The sequence below is a fragment of the Cervus canadensis genome, chromosome 17 (assembly GCF_019320065.1).
Source record: "Cervus canadensis isolate Bull #8, Minnesota chromosome 17, ASM1932006v1, whole genome shotgun sequence".
In the NCBI taxonomy this organism is placed as follows: Eukaryota; Metazoa; Chordata; class Mammalia; order Artiodactyla; family Cervidae; genus Cervus; species Cervus canadensis.
The window spans coordinates 63,273,582-63,298,964 of record NC_057402.1 but is presented as its reverse complement, the minus strand read 5'-3'; the positions used below and the strand labels follow the sequence as shown (position 1 = coordinate 63,298,964).

Sequence of the window (25,383 nt, the reverse complement as noted above, 5' to 3'; positions counted from 1 at the left end):
ATTTTGGACTCTTTCGTTGACTGTGAAGGCTACTCCGTTTCTTCTAACGGATTCTTGCCCACAATAGTATATATAATGGTCATCTGAATTAAATTCACTCATTCCAGTCCATTTTAGTTCACCGATTCCTAAAATGTTCATATTCACTCTTACCATCTCCTGTTTGACTACTTCCAGTTTACCTTGATTCGTGGGACCTAACATTCCAGGTTCCTATGTAATGTTCTTTACAACATTGGACTTTGCTTTTACCACCAGACACATCCACAACTGGGTGTTGTTTCCACTTTGACTCAGACTCTTTATTACTTCTGGAACTATTTCTCTGCTCTTCTACAGTAGCATATTGGTCACCTGTCAATGTGGGGAGTTCATCTTTCAGTGTCATATCTTTTTTCCTTTTCATACTGTTCTTGGGGTTCTCAAGGTAAGAATGCTGAGGTGGTTTGCCTTCCCCTTCTCCCGTGGACCACGTTTTGTCAGAGCTCTTCACCCTTACCCGTGCGTCTTGGGTGGCCCTGTGCATGGCTCATACTTTGATTGAGTTAGACAAGACTGTGATCCATGTGATCAGTTTGGCTAGTTTTCTGTGATTGTGGTTTTCATTCCCTCTGCCACGGGGTCAGGGGCACTGTACACAACAGTCCTGGTTGCCAGTGGCATGCTGGCTGAAGTCCTTTTGAAGGAGGTGGTCATTATGCCATAATCCCTACCATAGTTTGGCCTGAGGCCAAACTACAGGGAGGGAACACAGTCCCACCCATCAGCAGAAAATTGGATTAAAGATTTACGGAGCATGGCCCTGCCCATCAGAGCAAGACCCAGTTTGCACAACAGCCAGTACCTCCCATCAGGAAGCTTTCACAGGCCTTTTATCCTTATCCATCAGAATGGGCTAATGGGACAAATGAGCTAAGTTATAATGTCAGACAGTGTTAAGTGTTAGTTAAGATTTATGGTCATCAGTTTAGAAAAACAAAGGGGATATGGATGTGAGTGTGCATGCACATTTATGTTCCCAGTAATTGTCAGCCACTTGCATAAAGATAAAGGAATAAATGAGCAAAGAGTTGGACACAACTGAGAGACTTTCACTTACTCACTCAGAGATACTTATTTGACACTTAGTAGTGCATGGGGAAGAATAACTTCGAGGTCACCACAAGGAGAGTTTGAAAAGTGAAAGTCACTCAGTCATGTCTGACTTTTCTGACCCCATGGACTATATCGTCCATGGAATTCTCTAGGCCAGAATACTGTAGTGGGTAGCCTCTCCATTTTCCAGGAATCTTCCCAACCTAGGGATTAAACCCAGGTCTTCCTCAGTGCAAATAGCTTGAGCTTCAAAACATTGGGGGTTTTTAGAGAAGAAAGGAAAATTGAGGAGAGAATGGGAAGCAAAAAAGGACATATCTTCCAGACCCTTGAGTACTGGAGATGTAGTATTGAAAAGAAACAAATTAGTCTCTATTTGAGAGGGCTTCAGGTGACAGGTTTCAGTTAGAGAAATATTAAAAGAAGACTTTGAGGACATTGGGGATCTAGACTGTGAATTTTCATGGGTGCATTAGAAGGGGTTGGAAAGGAGAAGGATAACTTAGATTAGTGGATGTATTTTGTTGTTTAGAGATTAAAGTCTGAGTAATGATGGATTCCCTGATGGCTCAGCAGGTAAATAATCCAGTACAATGCAGGAGATACAGGAGATACGGGATCGATTCCTGGGTCAGGAGGATGGAGCCACTCCAATATTCTTGCCTAAAAAATCCCTAGACAGAGGTGCCTGGCAGGCTACAGTCCATGGGGTCGCGAACAGTTGGACACGAGCAACTAAGCGCACACACACGATGGATTACTGAGGTAGGACTTGGACTTCCTGATGCCTTTTGAAACTGGATGGTAAGAGGCCACTAGTTAGCTGTTTCCTTCTCTGGTTCTTTGCCCAGAGCCGCAGCCAAGGATAAAGGAAGCCTTCTCAGGAGACTACTCTATCAGGCCCTTGGAGGTACAGAATATATGTAGAATTGTAGTCCTTTGGCAAACCGGGGAAGGAGACTTCGTGGAGTATGAAGCTAAGAAGTTTTTTCACCTTTGAAATCAGACTCAGTATTAAAAGAGAACTCATCTTCAGGTAGCCTATATTCCAGTACTACTACTAACTTAGTAAAAATGCGCTTTTTTCTGTTGTCTAGGTCACGTTTACAAAGAGGAAGTTTGGGTTAATGAAGAAAGCCTATGAGCTCAGTGTGCTCTGTGACTGTGAAATAGCACTCATCATCTTCAACAGCTCCAACAAGCTGTTTCAGTATGCCAGCACTGACATGGACAAGGTTCTTCTCAAGTACACAGAGTATAATGAACCTCACGAGAGCAGAACCAACTCGGATATTGTGGAGGTAACAGATACGTCTAGTGATGCCTGAATTGCAGATAGTAATTAAATTAGATTGCTTTTTATAGCCAAAACATACATCTATTATATTTTTTCTCTGAATTCTTTCTTAGAAGGATCTAATTATTACTATGTGATGACCCATTTATAAGCATATCCTAATCACCAAGAAAAAATAAACAAGGCTGATACAGTATGTACATCAGTATAGTCTAACATTTCATCTATGATTACTTTTTATATGAGTTTTAAAATTAATATTATAAAAAACTGTATCACTTTGGACAGTATGAAGTTTTAGTTTTTTTATGTCTTAATTATTTCATTACCTTAGTGACTACCCACAATTTTAAACACTAATGAAATGGTGTAAATATTTCTGTTTTGTTTATAGTGCTTTAGTTGTGGGGGGAGGATGGTCCCTTTTTTTTTTTAATTTCTTTTCCTTCGATATCTGATAGTTCTACCAACCTATTTAGTGAAAATAAAGAAAAGGAGTTGTTGAGAATGATTTTAGTCCATTCAGAAAGTATTTTAAGACAAAACCTTAAAAAGGAGAATCAGTATGCTTTTCCCTTTAATTCTTCCCTGTTACAAAAATTTTCTTATAAAAGATAACTTTCTGTGCATATCTCTATAGCATTTTATACTAGTTTCATATTTACTTTTTTTTTTTGTTTATCCTTATTAGTTTTGTTTTATTTTTGTTCAAAACAGGTTTTTTTTTTCACTGCTTAAAAAGATGTGTTTAATTAGTTTTGTAATATTAGAAAACGATTTCAATAAATTAGAGATTTCCTTGGTTAAAATAACTGAAATCATGGGAAATGAGGCAGAACTAACCATAAGAGAAGAAATGTAGTCCCAATTTAGGTTTTATTTCAGAAATTGAAATTAAGAAACTTTATTGTGTAGGGATCTAATTTATTTGCCTCCACACATTGTTATAGTTCTGAAAATGCATTTTAAATATCTCCCATGTTTTTCTGCCTTAACCATTCCTTTTGGACAGTAGTTGATTGATTCTGACTGCCAAAAAGAAATCTGCTACTTTTATTAGGAAAAAACCCTTATTTTTTTAATAATCAGTTGCTTGAAATGGAAAATAATAGTCTGATTACAGTTACAGTTCGTTGGTTGCTTGATGTGCCCGCTGTTTGATTTGTGTCTCACTCCCTTCAGTGTCTGAAGCTTTTGATCTTGCTTTTGTTGATCAGTTAAACTATACAGTTAGGTCTTTAACCAAACTCCTTAGCACAGTTATGTTTTTATCAATTGTAAATTATTTTATATCATTTAGCTTTTATGGTAAATCTTATTATGTGCAATATAAGCTAGTAGACTCTTTGCTTGTTGCATATCAAAATGCATTTTGAATTGTAATTTTATAAATTAGGGGATCTTGATTGGAGTAAACTTCATAAGAGACTTTGTAACTGGATTTCTTTGAAACAGAAGGTATCCCTGGTGTTTAGTTTAAAATGACATCTTATTTTAAAAAACTCTCTGTCTTATCAAAAGCTCCAGTGCCTTAAGTCAAAGAAAAAGAGTTGACCTTAACAAATGAATAGATATTCAGGCTAGTTTCATTATGGAAGGCAACCACCTGCTTAACCCTAACTACTCTGCTCTTTCATTGCAGCAGTTTTTGTTCTCGGGCCCCAGAAGTTGAGGGTACTTTGCACAGCCTAAAGCTTACTTCCTTAGAGAATATGAAGAATATAGAGTGATTTAATCCTCACAGAATTTTCAAAACTACCTGAGTCTTCATCTCTGTTGTGGTCAGCAGTGAGTGTAAGAGAGTAAAACCCAAACATTTTTTAGAATTCCTCCTGTATTGTAGTTTGCTTCAGTATGAAAGAAAACATTTGCAGTTCAGTTATCAATTGGCATTTTGATGTTTTATTTTTTAATTGAATTTCTTAGACATAAGCAAACATGAATTTCACCAGTAGCTCTTTTTGAAGCTCTGAATTATATAAGTACAAGACACATATAAGTAAAAGACAGAAAACACATTGAATTAAAAGGGATTTAATTTGTTGTGATAGGATAAAATTATAAAGCTTAATGCACCTTTCTTGTATGTCAGTGTCTTACTGAATTAATCTTCTTAAGACTGGATGATTATCATTGTAAGACAGTCTTTATTCCACATGTAAAGGTGATATGCAACTACATCCTCACTAGTAGTGCATACGTACTTGAATTCTTTTTATTGGTTGTAGTGATGGCTTTATACTAGTGGAGCTACCAAGATTGTTGTGAACCAAACTAAGTTAACAGGATAAGAGTAATGACAAATACTTACATAGAGCTTCCTATGGGCCACTTTCTAAGTGCTTTACAAATATCTTAAGGATATTTTTAGAATATCATTTTAAGTATATTTTCCTTTTACATGTAGTTTTGTTTCAAACAGTTATAGTAATTGGAAGCAAACATTTAGAATTTCATTTGTTTATTTAACAAAAATTTTTGAGGGACTCCTGTGTGTGCCAGGGACTCCACAAAGTGATTTTTAGATTTCGAATTCAAGCCACAATACTGTTTTTTTCCTACCTATAGTTCTGTAAACCACTGAAATACACTTTTACCAACTGAAGATTTTATATTAAACTTCTGACAAGTTGGTTCTGGACTCTCTGGCCATCTCATGTGGCTGAGTACATCAGCGATAAATCGAGTCATGAACAGCTACAAGTGATCTACTTTAGACTGTTTCCGTATGTAGTATGAACAGCAGTGAAACTAACTGAAAACTTTGCGAGCAACTTTCATAAGGCCTCTAACCTGAATTCACCCATTTCCTGTTGTGTATGATAGTTTTTAAAACTAGCAGGATTTTACTTTCCCCCATATTACTAAAATATTCTTTGGCAGAATCTTGACTATATTAAAATGGAGTCTTGTGTGGATGTATTTCTTTTTTATTGGATCCAACACACAGGCCCTTTTGGCATGTAATGTGTAGAATAGAGGGATGCGTGCCCTGTACTGTTGATCACATCTACATAGTCTACGAAATAAGGACACAAATAAAATTAGATCTAATATGTTTTCTGGGAGCACTGTAGAATAAATACAATAAAGTAGAAGTAGTTCGTATTTGAATATTGTAATGCTAAACAGAGGAGGACATAATACATTTATCTACCTTTCAATTTTTAACCACAGGTATTAGGAACACTTAAACAGAATGGTGTTTGTATCTTTGCTTTCCTTATGTCGTATTAGTTACGTTTTACAACTAGTCTCTTAAAATTTTAATCAGTTTTAACATTTTAATCATAGTTGATAAGAATTTTTTTCTTTATAGCTTCTTAAAAGTCAACAGCATTTACATATTTTAAGTTGCATTTAGGTATTTTAGATTAAGGTTTGCAGTGTCTTGGGTGTATATATCACCTATGATGTGGTACATTCTTTATTAAAAAGTGAGTTTTACTACTTTATTACCTATAGTTCATTAGAAAACATCAAAGATATACATTATATCTTTTTATGTAAGTACACAAAAAAAGATGGTAGATTTTGTTTCGTCCTATCAAAGATAGTAATTTAACTGGAAGGTACAAAGAAAATGTTATAACCCCCAAATCTTCTTTTCAGGATATTGATTTAAAAATTTGTGAACTTTATTATGTAATTTTATAAGAATATTACATATATCCTAGAGTATTAGAAACTAGAAATGAAAATCACCAGTGTAATTAGTTGCCATTATTCATTCACATATGTGTATGAATTGAATTTAAACTCAATAAAAGCCTAGACCAAATAGAATGGTTCTGCATCGAAATAAAAATTATGCTAAAGGCATGAAGCAGCTGCTACACAATAAATGCCCAAGATTACTTTGTAATGACATATCTTTCACTTTGTAGTATTTGCAATAATATTTGAAGTATTAGGTATTTCTCCATGTAATGACTTGGTGGCATTGAACATTCAGTAAATAGTTAAATGTGGTGATTCAGATCATTGTGCTGCCATTTAAGCATGTAAATATAGAAGCCATGCCCATTTATCTTTCTTATTAATATCTTGTGAACTGTTCCCAAAGAGAGGTACTTTATTCATCACAGAATTAAAAAAATTTTTTTTCACTTGCATTATATATCATTTGATCTTCATATCCAAGGTAAGCTTTTTCAGAAGCAGAAATTGAGACCAGAGTTAAATGACTTGCCTAGAGTCATGTAGCAGTTTAATGGGAGAAGTGGGGTTAGAACCTGGGTCTTTAACAGTAACTCCTCCCTTTGCTCCCTAGTTTACCAGATTCATCAGAGCTCTGCAACATTTCACCACAAACAGATAAGATTTTATACATATACCAGTAATGTATTAACATGTGACAAACATGAGTAAGTTTTCCTGAATAATGAACAGAAAATTAGTGAGGTAATTGGAATAAGAATACTACAAAACATTTATCAATGTACTCATTATGACCTGGTGCTCTTCCAAGGGCTTTTATTGATATTATTATCTTTATCTTACTGATGAGATGGTTAGATAATATCACCAACTCAGTGGACATAAATTTGAGCAAACTCCAGGAGATAGTGGAGGACAAAGGAGCTGGCATACTGCAGTCCATGGGGTCACAAAGAGTCAGACACAACTTAGTGACTAAATGACAACAACTAAATTATTTTATTGAATCCCTCTAATTGTCCCCATTTCACAATTGAGGAAATTAAGGCACATTGATGAATGAAGTAAAATGATGATAATTTGCATTCTGAAGGAAGAGAAAATCTGCTTTTTGAGTCTTTATAGTTCTTCCCACTTTAAAATTACAACAGAATTTGGAAATAATATAGAAAGGAGGATAGGGCGTCAATATAAGATATGTTTATGAATTATTAAATAAAAACAGCTGGTAGCAAAAGTAATCATACCAGTGATTCATACCATTTAAAATCAGTGGTTCTTAAAGTGGGATGCCTTGACCAGAAGCATCAGGATTACCAGAGAACTTGTTAGAAAGTTTTTGAGGTTCCAACTCAGACCTATTGCATCAGAAACTTTTGAAATGAGACCTGAGCATCCTGGCATTAACTTGAATCAACTTGTCCTAAGTACAATGAGACTAAAAGCTTCAAGTTAACATGCAATCTCTTGGCAGTGGTTATCCAGCTTTTAAAATATTTTTATCCCTAAGACTTTCCTCTGAAATAATTTCAAGTAGTGAGCAAGCATAAGTCATAATTTTTAAGACCTTCTAAAGAGTAGTTCAAAATAGTATGCTGATATTGGTGTGAATTGCAAATTATTTTTAATGGGTGACATTTTGATTCAATTCTATATGATTATCAAGTGCTTCTTTGAGTGTATTTAGGGAATCTAGTGGGGATGTGTGTGGGGAGATGGACTCCAGTTCCTCAGTTGAGCAAAAAAGATGGCTTTTTTCTCCTGGGATCACCTAGCTACAGAACTGGAAGTGTGATTATGTTTAGGATTTCTGACAGTATTATTACATTCTCAGAAAGTCTTTTTGACTTTCAGTTTTTTCTCCCCATATTACAGAGAGGAATGGAACAGACAGGGAGTGTTTAAGAGGCTTGCCTAATGTTTTACAGGGCTGCAGTGGAGCGGCAGGGAAAGGGAAAAAATAATGAAACATCTGAAGACAAGACAGAGCTTTCCTCCACCTCCAGCCCCCTGCCCTGCTCTTTTATTCCTAACAGAGCCTGAAGCAGCAGGATGGTGATTCACTGGGTGAGGCACCCAATCCTCATGGCCCTCCTCCTCTTCCCACATGTCCCGCACCACTCCCTCACACAGCAGTCACAGTAGCTCTTGCCGTTTTGGTTCTACTATTTTCATTTTGCTATATATTTGAATATTATTATTTACCATACAATTATTGGTTTTCATTTATGTGCTTTTTATAAGGAATTGTGCATCTCTGCGTGTGATTTTTATTTTCTTGAAGTCAGGTTTTTCTTCATCAGAGATTGATGTTACTGAAAAATAAACAGGAATTCGTGTCATGGGTAGAAAGGGTTGTGATGTATATATACATATATATCACTTCATAATACAGCTCACATGTCTGTATTTCTTGTGACTATTGATAAATATCTTTGTATCCTTTTTATATCCCTGTGTGTCATGGGTTGAGTGTTTCAGTACTTATGATGAGATAAATTGTTCTTTTTTCTCGGGCAGTTTGTCGATACATTGACCAAATTTTTAGCCAAGGAGGGAAGGAGGGTACAGAGGATTGGGGGAAGAGTGGTCAGAAAAAACTTGCTCTAGAGGTGACACCATCACCTGAGTCCTTTAAAGGACAGGGTTGGAGAGAGAAAGGGGGTTAGAAGAAAGGTGTTACAGATTGGGTGGGACAGCTTATGTGAAAAGTAGGAAGAGCATAGCATGCTTATTTTACAAAGTTAAAAGTCAGCTAAGAATAGCTATAGTGTAGTGTGAGAGGTAAACCAGATCCCAGAGAGATGTATGATACCCTTGGCTCCTTCTGAAGACTTGGGCACCTGTTGAAGGAGCCTCATAAAGCTACCTAATAAAGTTTCACTGAGTCTTGCACTTCCCAGGCTGTGAATTGTTAGAATTGCCTTATAATTTTTTTGAAAGGGGTTGAAGAGAAGTGAAGGGAAAAGGGTAAAAGTATTGGATGTAATGCATTATTTCTTCATTTTTTAATTTATCAAACTGATGTTTATCATACCGTGTGTGAGACATTGTACTGGACACTAGGAATATGATGGTAACTGGACATGTTTCTTCTGTTTCCCCAATAGGATTATGTGCGGCTATTTTATTATCTTACCTCAGAAGTCCCTTTGTTGGATACATTTCAGTATGGATTCTAAGATATTGATGTTTACCACCAAGTATTAACCATTCAGCATATAAACATTATATTACTATTAGAGCTAGAAGCCTATTTAGAGCAAAAGATGTAGAGTGCTTCCCATATTCAACAATGATATGGGTATGCCTGAAAAGCAAGATATATCTATAGTCTTAAGTGGTATTTCAGTTCTTTTATATAAAGATAGCTAATACAGACATTCAGTTTAAAAAAACTGGCCATTCAATTCACTTAAAATTAAGACGATAACTGTATATTATATTTATTGGTACACAAGTAATTGTGGTTTTGCCTTGTTGAAATTTGCCATTTGCTATTGGAATACATTCTTAAATGTGGTTTTGTTGTAGATCATTTTAATGCAAATTTCTTACTTTATGTTTTTTTTTACTAATGACTTATTTCCTGTGTATTTTAGATTAGGGAAATGATGTTAGACAAAAGCAAATTCAAGGAATTTTCTTATTTGAGTTAAAAATCGGTCATAAAGCAGTGGAGACCACTCATAACATCAACAATGCATTTGGCCCAGGAACTGCTAACGAACATACAGTGCAGTGGTGGTTCAAGAAGTTTTGCAAAAGAGACAGTAGCTTTGAAGATGAGGAGCATAGTGGCCAGCCATTGAAAGTTGTCAATGACCAGCTGAGAGGATCATAGGAGAAGTTACCTAAGAACTCAGTGTCCACCACTCTACTATTGTTTGGCATTTGAAACAAATTGGAAAGGTGAAAAAGCTCAGTAAGTGGGTACCTTATGAGCTGATTGAAAGTAAAAAAAAATGGTCGTTTTGAAGTGTCATCTTATTCTGTGCAACAACAGTGAGCCATTTCTCAATCGGATTGTGAGGTGTGATGGAAAGTGTATTTTATATGACAACCAGTGATGACTAGTTCAGTGGTTGGACTGAGAAGAAGCTCCAGAGTTGCACCAGAAAAGGTCATGGTCACTATTTGGTGGCCTGCTGCCCATCCGATCCACTACACTTTTCTGAATCCCAGCAAAACCATTACATCTGAGAAGTACACTCAGGAAATCAGGGGGATCCACAGAAATGTTGGCTGCAACACCTACAGCCAGCATTGGTTAACAGAATGGGCCCAGTTCTCCACGATAGTGCTCCACCACGTATCGCATAACCAACACTTCAGAAATTGAAGGAATAGGACTACGATGTTTATCTCATCCACCATATTCACCTGACTTCTCTCCAACCAACTACCACTTCTTCAAGCATCTCAACAACTTTTTGTAGGGAAAACACTTCCTCACCCAGCAGGAGGGAGAAGATGCTTTCCAAGAGTTCATTGAATCCCAAAGCACAGATTTTTACTTTTTATTTTTTTCATTTATTTTTATTAGTTGGAGGCTAATTACTTTACAGTATTGTAGTGGTTTTTGCCATACATTGACATGAATCAACCATGGATTTACATGTATTCCCCATCCTGATCCCCCCTCCCACCTCCCTCCCCACCCGATCCCTCTGGGTCTTCCCAGTGCACCAGGCCCGAGCACTTGTCTCATGCATCCAACCTGGGCTGGTGATCTGTTTCACCCTTGACAGTATACTTGTTTCAATGCTCTTCTCTCAGAACATCCCACCCTCGCCTTCTCCCACAGAGTCCAAAAGTCTGTTCTGTACATCTGTATCTCTTTTTCTGTTTTGCATATAGGATTATCGTTACCATCTTTTAAAATTCCATATATATGCGTTAGTATACTGTATTGGTCTTTATCTTTCTGGCTTACTTCACTCTGTATAATGGGCTCCAGTTTCATCCATCTCATTAGAACTGATTCAAATGAATTCTTTTTAATGGCTGAGTAATATTCCATGATGTATATGTACCACAGCTTCCTTATCCATTCTTCTGCTGATGGGCATCTAGGTTGCTTCCATGTCCTGGCAATTATAAACAGTGCTGCGATGAACATTGGGGTGCACGTGTCTCTTTCAGATCTGGTTTTCTCGGTGTGTATGCCCAGAAGTGGGATTGCTGGGTCATATGGCAGTTCTGTTTCCAGTTTTTTAAGGAATTTCCACACTGTTCTCCATAGCGGCTGTACTAGTTTGCATTCCCACCAACAGTGTAAGAGGGTTCCCTTTTCTCCACACCCTCTCCAGCATTTATTGCTTGTAGACTTTTGGATAGCAGCCATCCTGACTGGCATGTAATGTTACCTCATTGTGGTTTTGATTTGCATTTCTCTAATAATGAGTGATGTTGAGCATCTTTTCATGTGTGTGTTAGCCATCTGCATGTCTTTGAAAAAATATCTGTTTAGTTCTTTGGCCCATGTTTTGATTGGGTCATTTATTTTTCTGGAATCGAGCTGCAGGAGTTGCTTGTATATTTTTGAGATTAATCCTTTGTCTGTTGCTTCATTTGCTATTATTTTCTCCCATTCTGAAGGTTGTCTTTTCACCTTGGTTATAGTTTCCTTTGTTGTGCAAAAGCTTTTAAGTTTAATTAAGTCTCATTTGTTTATTTTTTCTTTTATTTCCAATACTCTGGGAGGTGGGTCATAGAGGATCTTGCTGTGATTTATGTCGGAAAGTGTTTTGCCTATGATTTCCTCTAGGAGTTTTATAGTTTCCGGTCTTACATTTAGATCTTTAATCCATTTTGAGTTTATTTTTGTGTATGGTGTTAGAAAGTATTCTAGTTTCATCCTTTTACAAGTGGTTGACCAGTTTTCCCAGCACCACTTGTTAAAGAGGTTGTCTTTTTTCCATTGCATATCCTTGCCTCCTTTGTCGAATATAAGGTGTCCATAGGTTCGTGGATTTATCTCTGGGCTTTCTATTCTGTTCCATTGATCTATATTTCTGTTTTTGTGCCAGTACCATACTGTCTTGATGACTGTGGCGTTGTAGTAGAGCCTGAAGTCAGGCAGGTTGATTCCTCCAGTTCCATTCTTCTTTCTCAAGATTGCTTTGGCTATTCGAGGTTTTTTGTATTTCCATACAAATTGTGAAATTATTTGTTCTAGTTCTGTGAAAAATACCGTTGGTAGTTTGATAGGGATTGCATTGAATCTATAGATGGCTTTGGGTAGTATAGTCATTTTCACAATATTGATTCTTCCAATCCATGAACATAGTATATTTCTTCATCTGTTTGTGTCCTCTTTGATTTCTTTCATCAGTGTTTCATAGTTTTCTATGTATAGGTCTTTCATTTCTTTAGGTAGATATACTCCTAAGTATTTTATTCTTTTTGTTGCAATGGTGAATGGTATTTCCTTAATTTCTCTGTTTTCTCATTGTTAGTGTATAGGAATGCAGGGGATTTCTGTGTGTTAATTTTATATCCTGCAACATTACTGTATTCATTGATTAGCTCTAGTAATTTTCTGGTGGAGTCTTTCGGGTTTTCTATGTAGAGGATCATGTCATCTGCACTTAGTGAGAGTTTTACTTCTTCTTTTCCAATCTGGATTCCTTTTATTTCTTTTCCTGCTCTGAATGCTGTGGCCAACACTTCCAAAACTATGTTGAATAGTAGTGGTGAGAGTGGGCACCCTTGTCTTGTTCCTGACTTTAAGGGAAATGCTTTCAATTTTTCACCATTGAGAATAATGTTTGCTGTGGGTTTGTCATATATAGCTTTTATTATGTTGAGGTATGTTCCTTCTATTCCTGCTTTCTGGAGAGTTTTTTGTCATAAATAGATGTTGAATTTTGTCAAAGGCTTTTTCTGCATCTATTGAGATAATCATATGGTTTTTAATCTTTCAATTTGTTAATGTGGTGTATTACATTGATTGATTTGTGGATATTAAAGAATCCTTGCATTCCTGGGATAAAGCCCACTTGGTCATGATGTATGATCTTTTTAATATGTTGTTGGATTCTGTTTGCTAGAATTTTGTTAAGGATTTTTGTATCTATGTTCATCGGTGATATTGGTCTGTAGTTTTCTTTTTTTGTGGCATCTTTGTCTGGTTTTGGTATTAGGGTGATGGTGGCCTCATAGAATGAGTTTGGAAGTTTGCCTTCTTCTGCAGTTTTCTGGAAGAGTTTGAGTAAGATAGGTGTTAGCTGTTCTCTAAATTTTTGGTAGAATTCAGCTGTGAAGCCATCTGGTCCTGGGCTTTTGTTTGTTGGAAGATTTCTGATTACAGTTTCAATTTCCGTGCTTGTGATGGGTCTGTTAAGATCTTCTATTTCTTCCTGGTTCAGTTTTGGAAAGTTATACTTTTCTAAGAATTTGTCCATTTCTTCCAAGTTGTCCTTTTTATTGGCGTAGAGCTGCTGGTAGTAGTCTCTTATGATCCTTTGTATTTCAGTGTTGTCTGTTGTGATCTCTCCATTTTCATTTCTAATTTCATTGATTTGGTTCTTCTCCCTCTGTTTCTTGATGACTCTGGCTAACTGTTTGTCAATTTTATTTACCTTTTCAAAAAACCAGCTTTTAGCTTTGTTGATTTTGCTATGGTCTCTTCTGTTTCTTTTGCATTTATTTCTGCCCTAATTTTTTTTTCTTTTTTAAAAATTTATTATTTATTTATTTATTTTTTTCATTTATTTTTATTAGTTGGAGGCTAATTACTTTACAGTATTGTAGTGGGTTTTGTCATACATTGACATGAATCAGCCATGGATTTACATGTATTCCCCATCCCGATCCCCCCTCCCACCTCCCTCTCTACCCGATCCCTCTGGGTCTTCCCAGTGCACCAGGCCCGAGCACTTGTCTCATGCATCCAACCTGGGCTGGTGATCTATTTTCACCCTAGATAATATACATGTTTCGATGCTGTTCTTTCTGCCCTAATTTTTAAGGTTTCTTTCCTTCTACTAACCCTGGGATTCTTCATTTCTTCCTTCTCTAGTTGCTTTAGGTGTAGAGTTAGGTTATTTATTTGACTTTTTCTTGTTTCTTGAGGTAAGCCTGTATTGCAATGAACCCTCCCCTTAGCACTGCTTTTACTGTGTCCCATAGGTTTTGGGTTGTTGTGTTTTCATTTTCATTCATTTCTATGCATATTTTGATTTCTTTTTTGATTTCTTCTATGATTTGTTGGTTACTCAGAAGTGTGTTATTTAGCCTCCATATGTTGGAATTTTTAATAGTTTTTTTCCTGTAATTGAGATCTAATCTTACTGCATTGTGGTCAGAAAAGATGACTGGAATGATTTCAGGTTTTTTTTAATTTACCAAGTCTAGCTTTATGGCCCAGGATGTGATCTATTCTGGAGAAGGTTCCATGTGTACTTGAGAAAAAGGTGAAATTGATTGTTTTGGGGTGAAATGTCCTATAGATATCAGTTAGGTCTAGCTGGCCCATTGTGTCATTTAAAGTTTGTGTTTCCTTGTTAATTTTCTGTTTAGTTGGTCTATCCATAGGTGTGAGTGGGGTATTAAAGTCTCCCACTATTATTGAGTTATTGTTAATTTCCCCTTTCATTCTCGTTAGCATTTGCCTTACATATTGCAGTGCTCCTATGTATGTATGCTCCATATATGTATGGGTGCATATATATTTATAATTGTTATATCTTCTTTTTGGATTGATGCTTTGATCATTGTATAGTGTCCTTCTTTGTCTCTTTTCAGAGCCTTTATTTTAAAGTCCGTTTTATCTGATATGAGTATTGTGACTCCTGCTTTCTCTTGGTCTCCGTTTGCGTGAAATATTTTTTTCCAGCCCTTCACTTTCAGTCTGTATGTGTCCCTTGTTTTGAGGTGGGTCTCTTGTAGACAGCATATATAGGGGTCTTGCAAAGCACAGATTTTTATGTTACAGGAATAAGCAAACTTATTTCTCATTGGCAAAAAAGTGTTGATTATAGTGGTACCTATTTTGATTAAAAAGGTATATTTGAGGCTAGTTATAATGATTTAAAATTCACAGTTCAAAGCCACAATTACGTTTGCACCAACCTAATATTGTGAAGTTATTTTTGTAGCTCAGTTCTGAGAGGAACTCAGCTTTGGAATCTATAGAGTCTAAAGAAAATGAGATATTTTCTTGGCATAGATAATCATAACTGTACTTTTTAATTTAAAATTGTGCAATCAGTGTTGTACCTATAAACAAATCTAATGGTAGTATAAACTGCTTATATAAGCAATTTTGAATGATAGTATGTACATACATTGTAATTATCTAGGTTTTTGTTTGAGGGATTGATTCATACCTTTAATGTGTGCTTTAATCCTTATGTATCCTAAGGTTGTTCTAGCACACTGGTATGTGATTATATTTAGTTATTCAAAGAATATTTCTAGTAGTTCTTACTTTAGTTCATTAGCACTAAAGTACCAGAAAGTAAACTTTTAATACTGTTTTGAAAATGTTAGTGAATAATGTTGGTAAATAAGCTATATGCTTGAGTCTTCGTGAATGTATGAATGGTTGATTATTCATATTGGAATTTACCTCTTATAATTCAACAGAGAATCTTTTTCTGAAAGATTTTGCTTCTGTATGAATTTTCTTTGTATGTAACTGGTTAGTTACTTTGTGTCAATTTCTGTACTTGACTTATTTCTAGAATCTCTCTTAACCTCAAAAACAGTTATATTCTACAAAGTAAACATGGGAATATCAACTAGTATTTGTATAGGAATTTTATATTTTTGCTTGCTTCTTTATGCCACCAGTGTTCATACAGAATTATTTCATAGTATTATGTAGTTAGAATATTGTTATTGCTGTTTCCCACATTTGTATAGCTCATCAAGTTTTAAAAAATGGCTCTGTTACTTTGAAGAGTGAAACCTACCAGTTATATTCCATAGGACAGTAGAAAATAAGAGTTTAGGTGGGTATTTAGCTGTTTTGTGTAAGTGTTATTAGAATTCTCAAATCCTGTCGTTTATTTTTCTTAGTAACAATTCAGATATAATTAGTATTATAACTAGCATTTCTTGGATATATTAGTTACTGATTGATTTTGGGTATGCACATAGAAAAAAATCAATATCTACTTCACATTATACACAGAATTTCTTTTTTTTTTTTTTTTAATTTTTTTATTAGTTGGAGGCTAATTACTTCACAACATTTCAGTGGGTTTTGTCATACACTGATATGAACCAGCAGAATTTCTGTTGAATAGAGAGTTTGTGTAGTGGAGTAATAAAATTAGGGAAAAACAAGTTGGAAATAGTTGATGGAACATCTTGCATACCAGGCTGTGACATTTGACATTTGTCCTGTGGTTATTGGGCAGCTGTTAAGGGTATTTAAAAGTCTAAGTAGTCAAATAATTGTAAGAATGATAAGCTGGAAACAGATAATTAACCTTTTAAAAGAAATTTATAGAAATAGACTGTTACCTCGTCTCTTAATTATGATAGATTTTTAGCTATGTTGAGATTTATGTGATGCTATTCCACTTGGTTTGAATGGGGAAGTAGGATTAAATTGGGGATTTAGGCTATGTTCTAATTCACACATTGCACTTTCTCTTAATTGAGCTATTAAAAAAATGAGTACATTATTTGTAGAAAAGGAAATGTTTAGAATTTGACCATAGTGTCAGTATCAAATATTATTTTATAAATAGTCTGTACGATATGATCTCCTTTAGTACAGCAATTTAAGTTAAAATATTTTTTACTTAAAATCACTTCATTATTATTTGTCATGCAGAAATGGCTAAATAACCAAATTACTGTGAAAAGGAGTCTGTGTTATGAAAATGTTTGGAAGCCTTGATCTAGTGCTATACTTAATTGATAAGGAAACTGGGGTCCAGACAAAGTAAAGGACTTGTCCAAGGTCTTACCAGTACATAATCACAAAACCAGGACTTAAATCATGTTGTCTTGAAGGTCTTGGTATGTCTCTAAAACACTGTTGATCCTTTGAGGCAAAGATTTTGTGAAGAGGATTAGTATTCTCCCTGGTGGAGTCCCACAGATACCGCGCTGGCCTTCGATGCATGAAGTAAGGCACCCAAAGCCAGAGTTCTGGTACACCAGCAGAGGGATGGGGTGGGGAGGGAGGTGGAAGGGGGGCTCAGGATGGGGAACACATGTACACCCGTGGCTGATTCATAATGAGGTATGGCAGAAACCACCACAGTATTGTTAAGTAATTAGCCTCCAATTAAATAGATTAATTTAAAAGGGGGAAAAAAAAAACAGTGACCTATAAAATTAATCTAAAATTGTTGCTCACTTCAGTGTTAATTCATTTTTGATAGTGTTAAAAATCCATCGGGTTACCCAACGTTAGTATGGACAAAAACATAAGATATCGTTAAGTGGAAATGGAAGTAAAGCTCACAGATGAAGAGGACATGATTTTCTTCACTCTGTAACACTGGAAAGAATGCCTTTATTTCAGTATCTCCCCATCTTTCACATCTCCTCCCAGTTATATATGTTACTTCCAACTTTTAGAGAAGTAAACAGGCTTTAAAAGGAAAAAAGTACAGGTGCTTCTGCTGTAGTACAGTCTGTGCATGTCTGAAAAATGTTACAGACTGCAAAACCTATGGAACTTTGTGTTCTAAGCACAACATACACTCAAAAATAGTAATTGAGAAGATAGGTTGAATGGCTCAGTGAGGCAGCTTAGTGTAGCTATTGGCTACAACAGTGGATATGGTAAATTCACTAAATTAATTATTTAAATAGAAATGCTGGCTATTTCTATTAATTAGGCTATTCTGTTAATTAGTACAGAGATAGTGGGTCTTAGGACAGTGCAGATGAATGAAGTGTAGCAATGAGCCATTGAGGGGAAGAAGGTGGTTATCATTAAAGTAAGTATGGGAACCTGCAGCAAGGCTGGGAGTACTCCTGTGAAGCTGTCATTTGAAATTTTCTTATAATACAGATAAATGTTCCTGCTGTCAGGAGGATGTTCTCCTTTCCTGCTAAAGGTTTTTAATACTTTTCCCTGCTTCTTGGCTCCTCTTTCCTAGGAATCATCACCAATAAGCCAAAGTGACTATTATACTGACATCATTCTCTATTTACCAGTATCATATGAACAAATTTGCATTGCAAATACATTTGAGCAGACTACTATGTAATCATAGAAGAGTTTTTCCTTTTTTTTTTTTTAAGAGGTGATGTTCATTAGTTTATGTTCATCTGAATAAATGGCTGCTATATAAAAGGAAGTTATTCAGAGAGGGAAATTTTTCTAGTTTCCTTCAAGGTATACAGAAAGTTGTTTTCATAGATTCTGTTGGCTCTTGATTCATATAGTTCTGTTCATTGGTTATCTTAATATACCTGGATATAGGACTCACTAGGTATAAGTTCCAGTGTGATGATTATTCATAATCAGAGTAGCAAACATCTCCAAGTTTTTGGTAAGCTCCATAAGGTGCTCTCACACTGCTTGGTGTGTTTATAAAGCACTGCCTCAGTAGCTTTCATCGTCATGTGAAATGGAGGCATAGTAACTCTGTGTCTCTAGTGGCTGCCACAGCAGGTGTTACAGACACACCTGAGACTTAACATTTTCTGTTCTTTTTATTGAGATAGCCACAAGCCATAAAATTTATCATTTTAAATTCTACAATTCAGTGGTTTTTAGAACATTCACAAGTTTGTGCAACCACGAACACTATTTCTAGAACATTTTTTTCAAACCAAAGTGAAACTTGGTACCCATTAGCAATCATTCTCTGGTTCCCCTCTCCCCCACATCCTGGTAGCCACTGATCTGCGGTCTGTGTCTGTGGATTTGCCTGTTGTGGATGTGTCATGCGAATGGAGTGATGCGTATGTGCCCTTCTGTAGCGGCTTCTCTGACTCAACAGTGCTCTCAGGGCCCGTCCGTGTTGTGGGTGTGTGTCAGCGCTTCACCCGGGCTCACTGAGGTCTCCTCTCACTCCACGTTTCATGGCAGACCAACTAAGTCTCCAGTCTGGTCTAACATAATCTGTTGATCAAACCATTGAGTCTTTAAAAAAATGTTTTCCAACGCTTTAAAAAAAAAATTTAATTAAATTAATTAATAATATTTCATTCTGTGGATGTACAATATTTTATTTGTACATTCATTGCTAAGAAACACTGGGTGATTTCTACTTTTTGCCTGTTTTGAAAATGCTACTGTGAAACTTGTGTGCAAGTGTTCATATGGACATACTTTGATTTCTCTTGGTTATCTCACCAGCAGTGAAATTGGCTGGTAGCAAATTTGCTGTGTTTCTTTGGGGGAAGTTGATGGTGGAACTCTGTGGAAAATGTGGAATTCTTTTCTTCATTTAACTTTTAAAGCAAACAAAAGAATCATCAGAAAACAACTTTATTGATGTCATAAAAATACTTGACTCATTTTTTCTTAAAAATTTAGATTTTTAAAATTTTAGTAACATTAGGCCAGATGATCTGTACCAATTCTTAAGATGAAGACAACTAAAAATGCTCAGCGAGTAGAACAAAAACTTTTGTTTTGGCATCAAAGAACTGATAAGGAATATGTCAGGCCAAAATCTAAGGAAAGGTTAGAACCTAAAAGGTAGGCACATGTTTAAAGCTATGGCTACCCTGTCTATCTGGATAAGACAGTAAAAACACTAACCGTGGTGGATATAGGAGGCAGGAGGACAGTTACTACTTCTTGATTTCTGATTTTAATAGATTGCTTCCCACATCCAACTGGGACCTTCAAAAGAAGGAAACTCACTGCTTTTTCCCTTCTTGCAAAAGATTGCAAAGTATTAGTTGCTCCATTGTGTCTGACTCTTTGTGACCCCTAACTGTAGCCTGCCAGGCTCCTCTGTCCGTGGGATTCTCCGAGCAAGAATACTGGAGTGTGTTACCATTTCCTTTGCTGGGGGATCTTCCCTACCCAGGGATAGAACCCAGGTCTCCTGCACTGCAGGTGGACTTTTTACCATCTGAGCCACCTGGGAAACTGTCAGAGATTGCTAGGAGAGTTCTTTTTTACTGACCAGATAGGGCAAAGAGGAGAAAAAAGTAAAAAAGAGAACCTGCTTCTGAGATATTGTAAAATAAGTGCCAGCATTGTGCGGAATCACTGGCCAATGGCATACAATACAAGAAGTCCAAGAAAAGTATTAATAATGTCCCAGTTAGTTGGATAGAGCAAATATATTTCCTTTTTGAATAAATGCACCTTAGTGTCAGCATCAAAATTTTTCAAATAACCTTTCAAGACCATTGAGCATCCATCATGCAGAAATGACCAACCATAAAAGAAAATAATATACAGTAAGAAAAATGCAGCAAGTAATAGCAGAAACTGATACTAAATATTTAGATATTATTATACATAGATTATAAGCAATTTCACTTTCTATATTTTAATTTTTTAAAAACTTAAAAATATCTGTATGAAATAAAACATTATCAAAAAAGTGATACAGCACTTGAAAAAGAATGAAACTTATATGCAGTGATATAGCATTCTTGGAAAAGAATGAAATACTTCTAGAAATGAAAAAAAAAAAAATACAACAGCCAAAATTTAAATCTTGGTAGACATTTTGGAGGGATTTCCCCAATGGCTCAGCTGTAAAGAATCTGCCTGCACTGCAGGAGACACAAGGGCACATCAACCCACTCCAGTATTCTTGCCAGGAAAATTCCTTGGACGGGCGGCCTGGTGGGCAGCGGTTCATGGGATTGCAGAGTCGAACATGACTGAAGCAACTGAGCATGCTTGCAGACATGTCGAAAGTATACTTGACATAGCTGACGAGGAAATTTGTGGACTGAAAAGAAAAAGTTATCTATAATACAGCACGAAAAGGTGGAAAGTGCAAAAGAGATAGGAAAGGAGGATTGGTTAGAAATTCTAGCCTTAATTGAATTGGCATTCCTGAAGGAAAGAGAAAATGGGGCAGAGGCAGTATTTGAAGAGATGATGACAGAATTTTCTAGGATTAATAAGAGTCCATAGTCCTCAGATGTATGAAGCCCAGCAAATACCAGGCAGAGTTAAAAATGTTTTAAATCTTTGCATAGATGTATTACAGTGAAACTGCAGAAAATAAAAGACAAAAAGAAAAACATATTATCTTCAAAGGAATGCTGACTGTTTCTGAATAACAGCAAATGAAATCTGTAGTCAATGAAATGATACCTTATAAATGTGTTGTGAAAAGGGGAGTTGGAATCCAACCCACCTGCCAATGCAGGAGACATAAGAGATATTGGTTCGATCCCTGGGTCATGAAGATCCCCTGGAGGAGGACATGGCAACCTACTCCAGTATTCTTCCCTAGAGAATCCCACGGACAGAGGAGCCTGGCAGGCTACAGTCCATAGGGTCGCAACGAGTCAGGTATAACTGAGGTGACTTAGCACACGCAGCAGAGTTATATTATCCCCTTGGGTAAACTGAGACTGTTGCACTGCTTAAGTATCTAGCTTCTTGGAGACAGGCCCCAAAAGTGTTTGGGATGGTGGTGGGGAGAAATATCATTTGCTGAGATTTTTGCCATCAAATCTAGGTATATCATTGGCTTCCCAGGTGGTGACAGTAGTAAAGAAGCCTCCTGCCAGTGCAGGAGATGCAAAAGATGCAGATTCGACCCCTGATCAGGAAGATCCACTGGAGAAGGGTATGGCAACTCCAGTATTCTTGCCTGGAGAATCCCATGGACAGGACTGAGCCTGGCAGGCTACACTCCATGGGGTCACACAGAGTCAGACACGACCTAAGTGAATGATAACTGGTACTACTATAACGTATATCAGAATTGCTTAATACCTTAAAATGAAAAGAAACCATAGTCTGAACATCACACACTTCAGAGGAAGATACCGATAAGGTCATGCAAGAACTAGGGAAAGAGTCTGAAGGCAGTGCCTACAACCACATGCACAAGAAAAATGCTTTCTTTCCAACGGTTGAAGTGACTCCTGATGACAAACCTCTATGCACTCTTCCTTTTCTTTGTTGACTGGCTAATGCAGTCTGGAAATCTGTATGCAGATCAGGAAGCAACAGTTAGAAATGAACATGGAACAACAGACTGGTTCCAAATAGGGAAAGGGGTACATCAAGGCTGTATATTGTCACCCTGCTGATTTAACTTATATGCAGAGTGGGAAATGCCGAGCTGGATGAAGCACAAGCTGGAATCAAGATTGCTGGGAGAAATATCAATAACCTCAGATATGCAGATGACACCAACCTTATGACAGAAGCAAAGAAGAACTAAAGAGCCTCCTGATGAAAATGAAAGAAGAGAGTGAAAAAGTTGGCTTAAAACTCAACATTCAGAAAACTAAGGTCATGGCATCTGGTCCCATCACTTCATGACAAATAGATGGGGAAACAGTGGAATCAGTGGCTGACTTTATTTTGGGGGGCTCCAAAATCACTGCAGATGGTGACTGCAGCCATGAAATTAAACGACGCTTGCTCCTTGGAAGAAAAGCTCTGACCAACCTAGACAGCATATTAAAAAGCAGAGACATTACTTTGCCAACAAAGGTCCGTCTAGTCAAAGCTATGGTTCTTCCAGTAGTCATGTATGGATGTGAGAGTTGGACTATAAAGAAAGCTGAATGCCGAAGAATTGATGCTTTTGAACTGTGGTGTTGGAGAAGACTCTTGAGAGTCCCTTGGACTGCAAGGAGATCAGCCAGTCCATCCTAAAGGAGATCAGTCCTAAATATTCGTTGGAAGGACTGATGTTGAAGCTGAAACTCCCAATACTTTGGCCACCTGATGTGAAGAACTGACTCATTTGAAAAGACTCTGATGCTGGGAAAGATTGAAGGCAGGAGGAGAAGGAGATGACAGAGGATGAGGTGGTTGGATGGCATCACCAACTTGATGGACATGAGTTTGAGTAAACTCCAAGAGTTGGCGATGGACAGGGAGACCTGGCACGCTTAGTCTGTGGGATTGCAAAGAGTCGGACACGACTGAGCAACTGAACTGAACCAAATGCAGTCTGAACTAACACAGTGTAGTGGAAGAGAACTAAACTGCACATCAGAAGACTTAGATTCCAGTCTCAGTACTGCCCCTTAATAGCTGTGTGATTAATGGTGAGGGTGGTCTCCTCTATAAAGGTAGGCAGTGAACTGGATGATCACAAAGGTAACATTTAGTTTTCTACTCGACAGGTATTTTAATACACTTTTTAAAGCATGTATAATCTCACAATTCCATTGTGTCTCAAAATTTTGACTCAGTGGATAAATTTCCAGAAAAATATAATTTAACAAAATGGAATCACGATAGATCCAGAAAATCTGAATAGTCTTACTGTCAAGTTTTTCACAAAAAAACTCCAAATCCAGATGGCTTTGTAAGAAGTAATAGTAAATTTTTAAAGAAATAATGCTAATATTTCACAAACTGTTCCAGAGAATAGAAAAAGAGGGAACTCTCCTATGAAACCAGTCTAACCTTGATAGCTAAACAACATGAGTTCTAAAAGGAAGAATCAGAAGTCATCGTCATTGAACGTAAATTCACAACTCATAATATTTACTTTGTTGAGTTCACAACTTCTCTATCAGAGATATTTTTATTTTCACATTGAGTTGTTTTCTCCATTGCTTGAGCACACATCTAGACTCTATTAGCCTTCCTTGCTTTGGAGTGGTCATGTGTGTGAGTTAGCCGGTTGAATATAAATAGAAATAAATGATTCATTCTACTTCCAGGTCTGACCTGTAGAATACCTGCCACATGATCTTCATACTCTGTCTCCTCATTTTGTCAGCCAGCTGCAGAGAATCCAGATGGAAACTCTTGAGATCCCATGTGGAACCAAAAGATAAACAGGCTCTGAATAATCTCACCCAAGGCTCTCTGAGATAAACATCCTCACTAGCTTTTGTATGAATAAGAAACTTTCATTGTTTTAGGGCACTGAGATATGTGTGTGTTAAAGCATCCAACATCATGTATGCTAACTAATACAGAAATAAATCCAACAGTATATAAAAGTAAGTTGTGAGTAAGTTGGATTTATCCCAGGAATGCAGGATTGACTTAACAGAGTATCCTATTATTGTGGACTGGAAGTTTTAATATGTCTATGCTACATGAATAATCCATATAGAGTCAAGGAAATGCCAGTCAAGATCCCAAGGAATTAATTTTTTCAAGAATTCAAAAACTGATCTTAAATATATAGGGAAATTCAAGGGGATAAGAAGATACTCTGAAGAATAGCAAGATGAGAAGCTTTGTATTACAGTATATTGAGACTGACTTTTTAGCTGTAGTAATGTGGCATTGGCACAAATACCAAATAGATCAGTGAAGCAGTAGCTGAACAGAACCGTGTGCATAATGTGGTATTGCAAGTCAAAGTGGGGAAGAACCACCTCTGTAAGCAGTGGTGCTGGGACAGTTGGATACATGTATATGGGAAACTGTGAGACTGAACCTACCTTGTATCTTATACAAAATTGACATTCTGAAGTATTTTCGACCTAAATGTGAAAGGCAGAATTGTAACACTTCTGGGATATAATGTAGGAGAATATGTTCGTGATTTTGAGGTAGGGAAGGAATTCTTATACAAGACATAAACATTACTACCATAAAGGATAATTGTAAAGGAAAAGTGAATAAATTTGATTTTATTAAGAACCTGTTTTCATCCAAAGACAAGTGTTAAACATGTCACAGAATAGGAAAGGATTTTTTTTCAGCAGTACGTAAAAGTGGCTAAGAACTTAAGTTGATTACAAGTAAAAGAATGACTGTGAAGCGATAAGAAAAAGACAGCTCAATAGAAAATTGGCAAAGTCCTGGAACACTTGGCACCTCACAACAGAGAAAATCCAAATGGCCAGTAATTTTGAAATGTGCTTCATTTTCTTGGGAATGAAGGGAAAGCAAGTTAAATCTTCATTGCTGGTAGAATACGTTGATACAACTACTTTAAAAAATTGTTCTGCATTACCTAGTGTGAGGATATCATTTTATGAACTAACAGTTCTGCTCTTAAGAATATACCTTGGAGAAGTGTGTGCAGATATGTGGTAAACTATGTCTGCAAAAATGCTCATAGCTCCATTTTCATAATAGCTAATAGGTTGAAGCAACTTCAATGTCTATCTGTAATAGAATGGATAAAGCTTTCTGCCATATAATATAGTACAATATTCAATAAAAATGTTCAAGCTGTAACTACCTGCAACCCTAAACGTCAAGTGTATTGAAGGAGAACAGACAAAATAATACAGTGCATATATTCCGTTCACATAATATTTAG

The 25,383-nt window shown here is 36.5% G+C and overlaps 1 protein-coding gene across 17 annotated transcripts in view; it reads left to right on the top strand.

Moving 5' to 3' along the window:
- MEF2A (myocyte enhancer factor 2A) overlaps positions 1-25,383 on the top strand; it is a 204,659-nt gene that overhangs the window by 125,493 nt on the left and 53,783 nt on the right. For all 17 annotated transcript variants that reach the window (XM_043434332.1, XM_043434346.1, XM_043434347.1 and 14 more), the window contains one exon: positions 2,193-2,396. In XM_043434332.1, the coding sequence (XP_043290267.1) occupies positions 2,193-2,396 (204 nt within the window). The remainder of the gene's footprint in view (positions 1-2,192; positions 2,397-25,383) is intronic.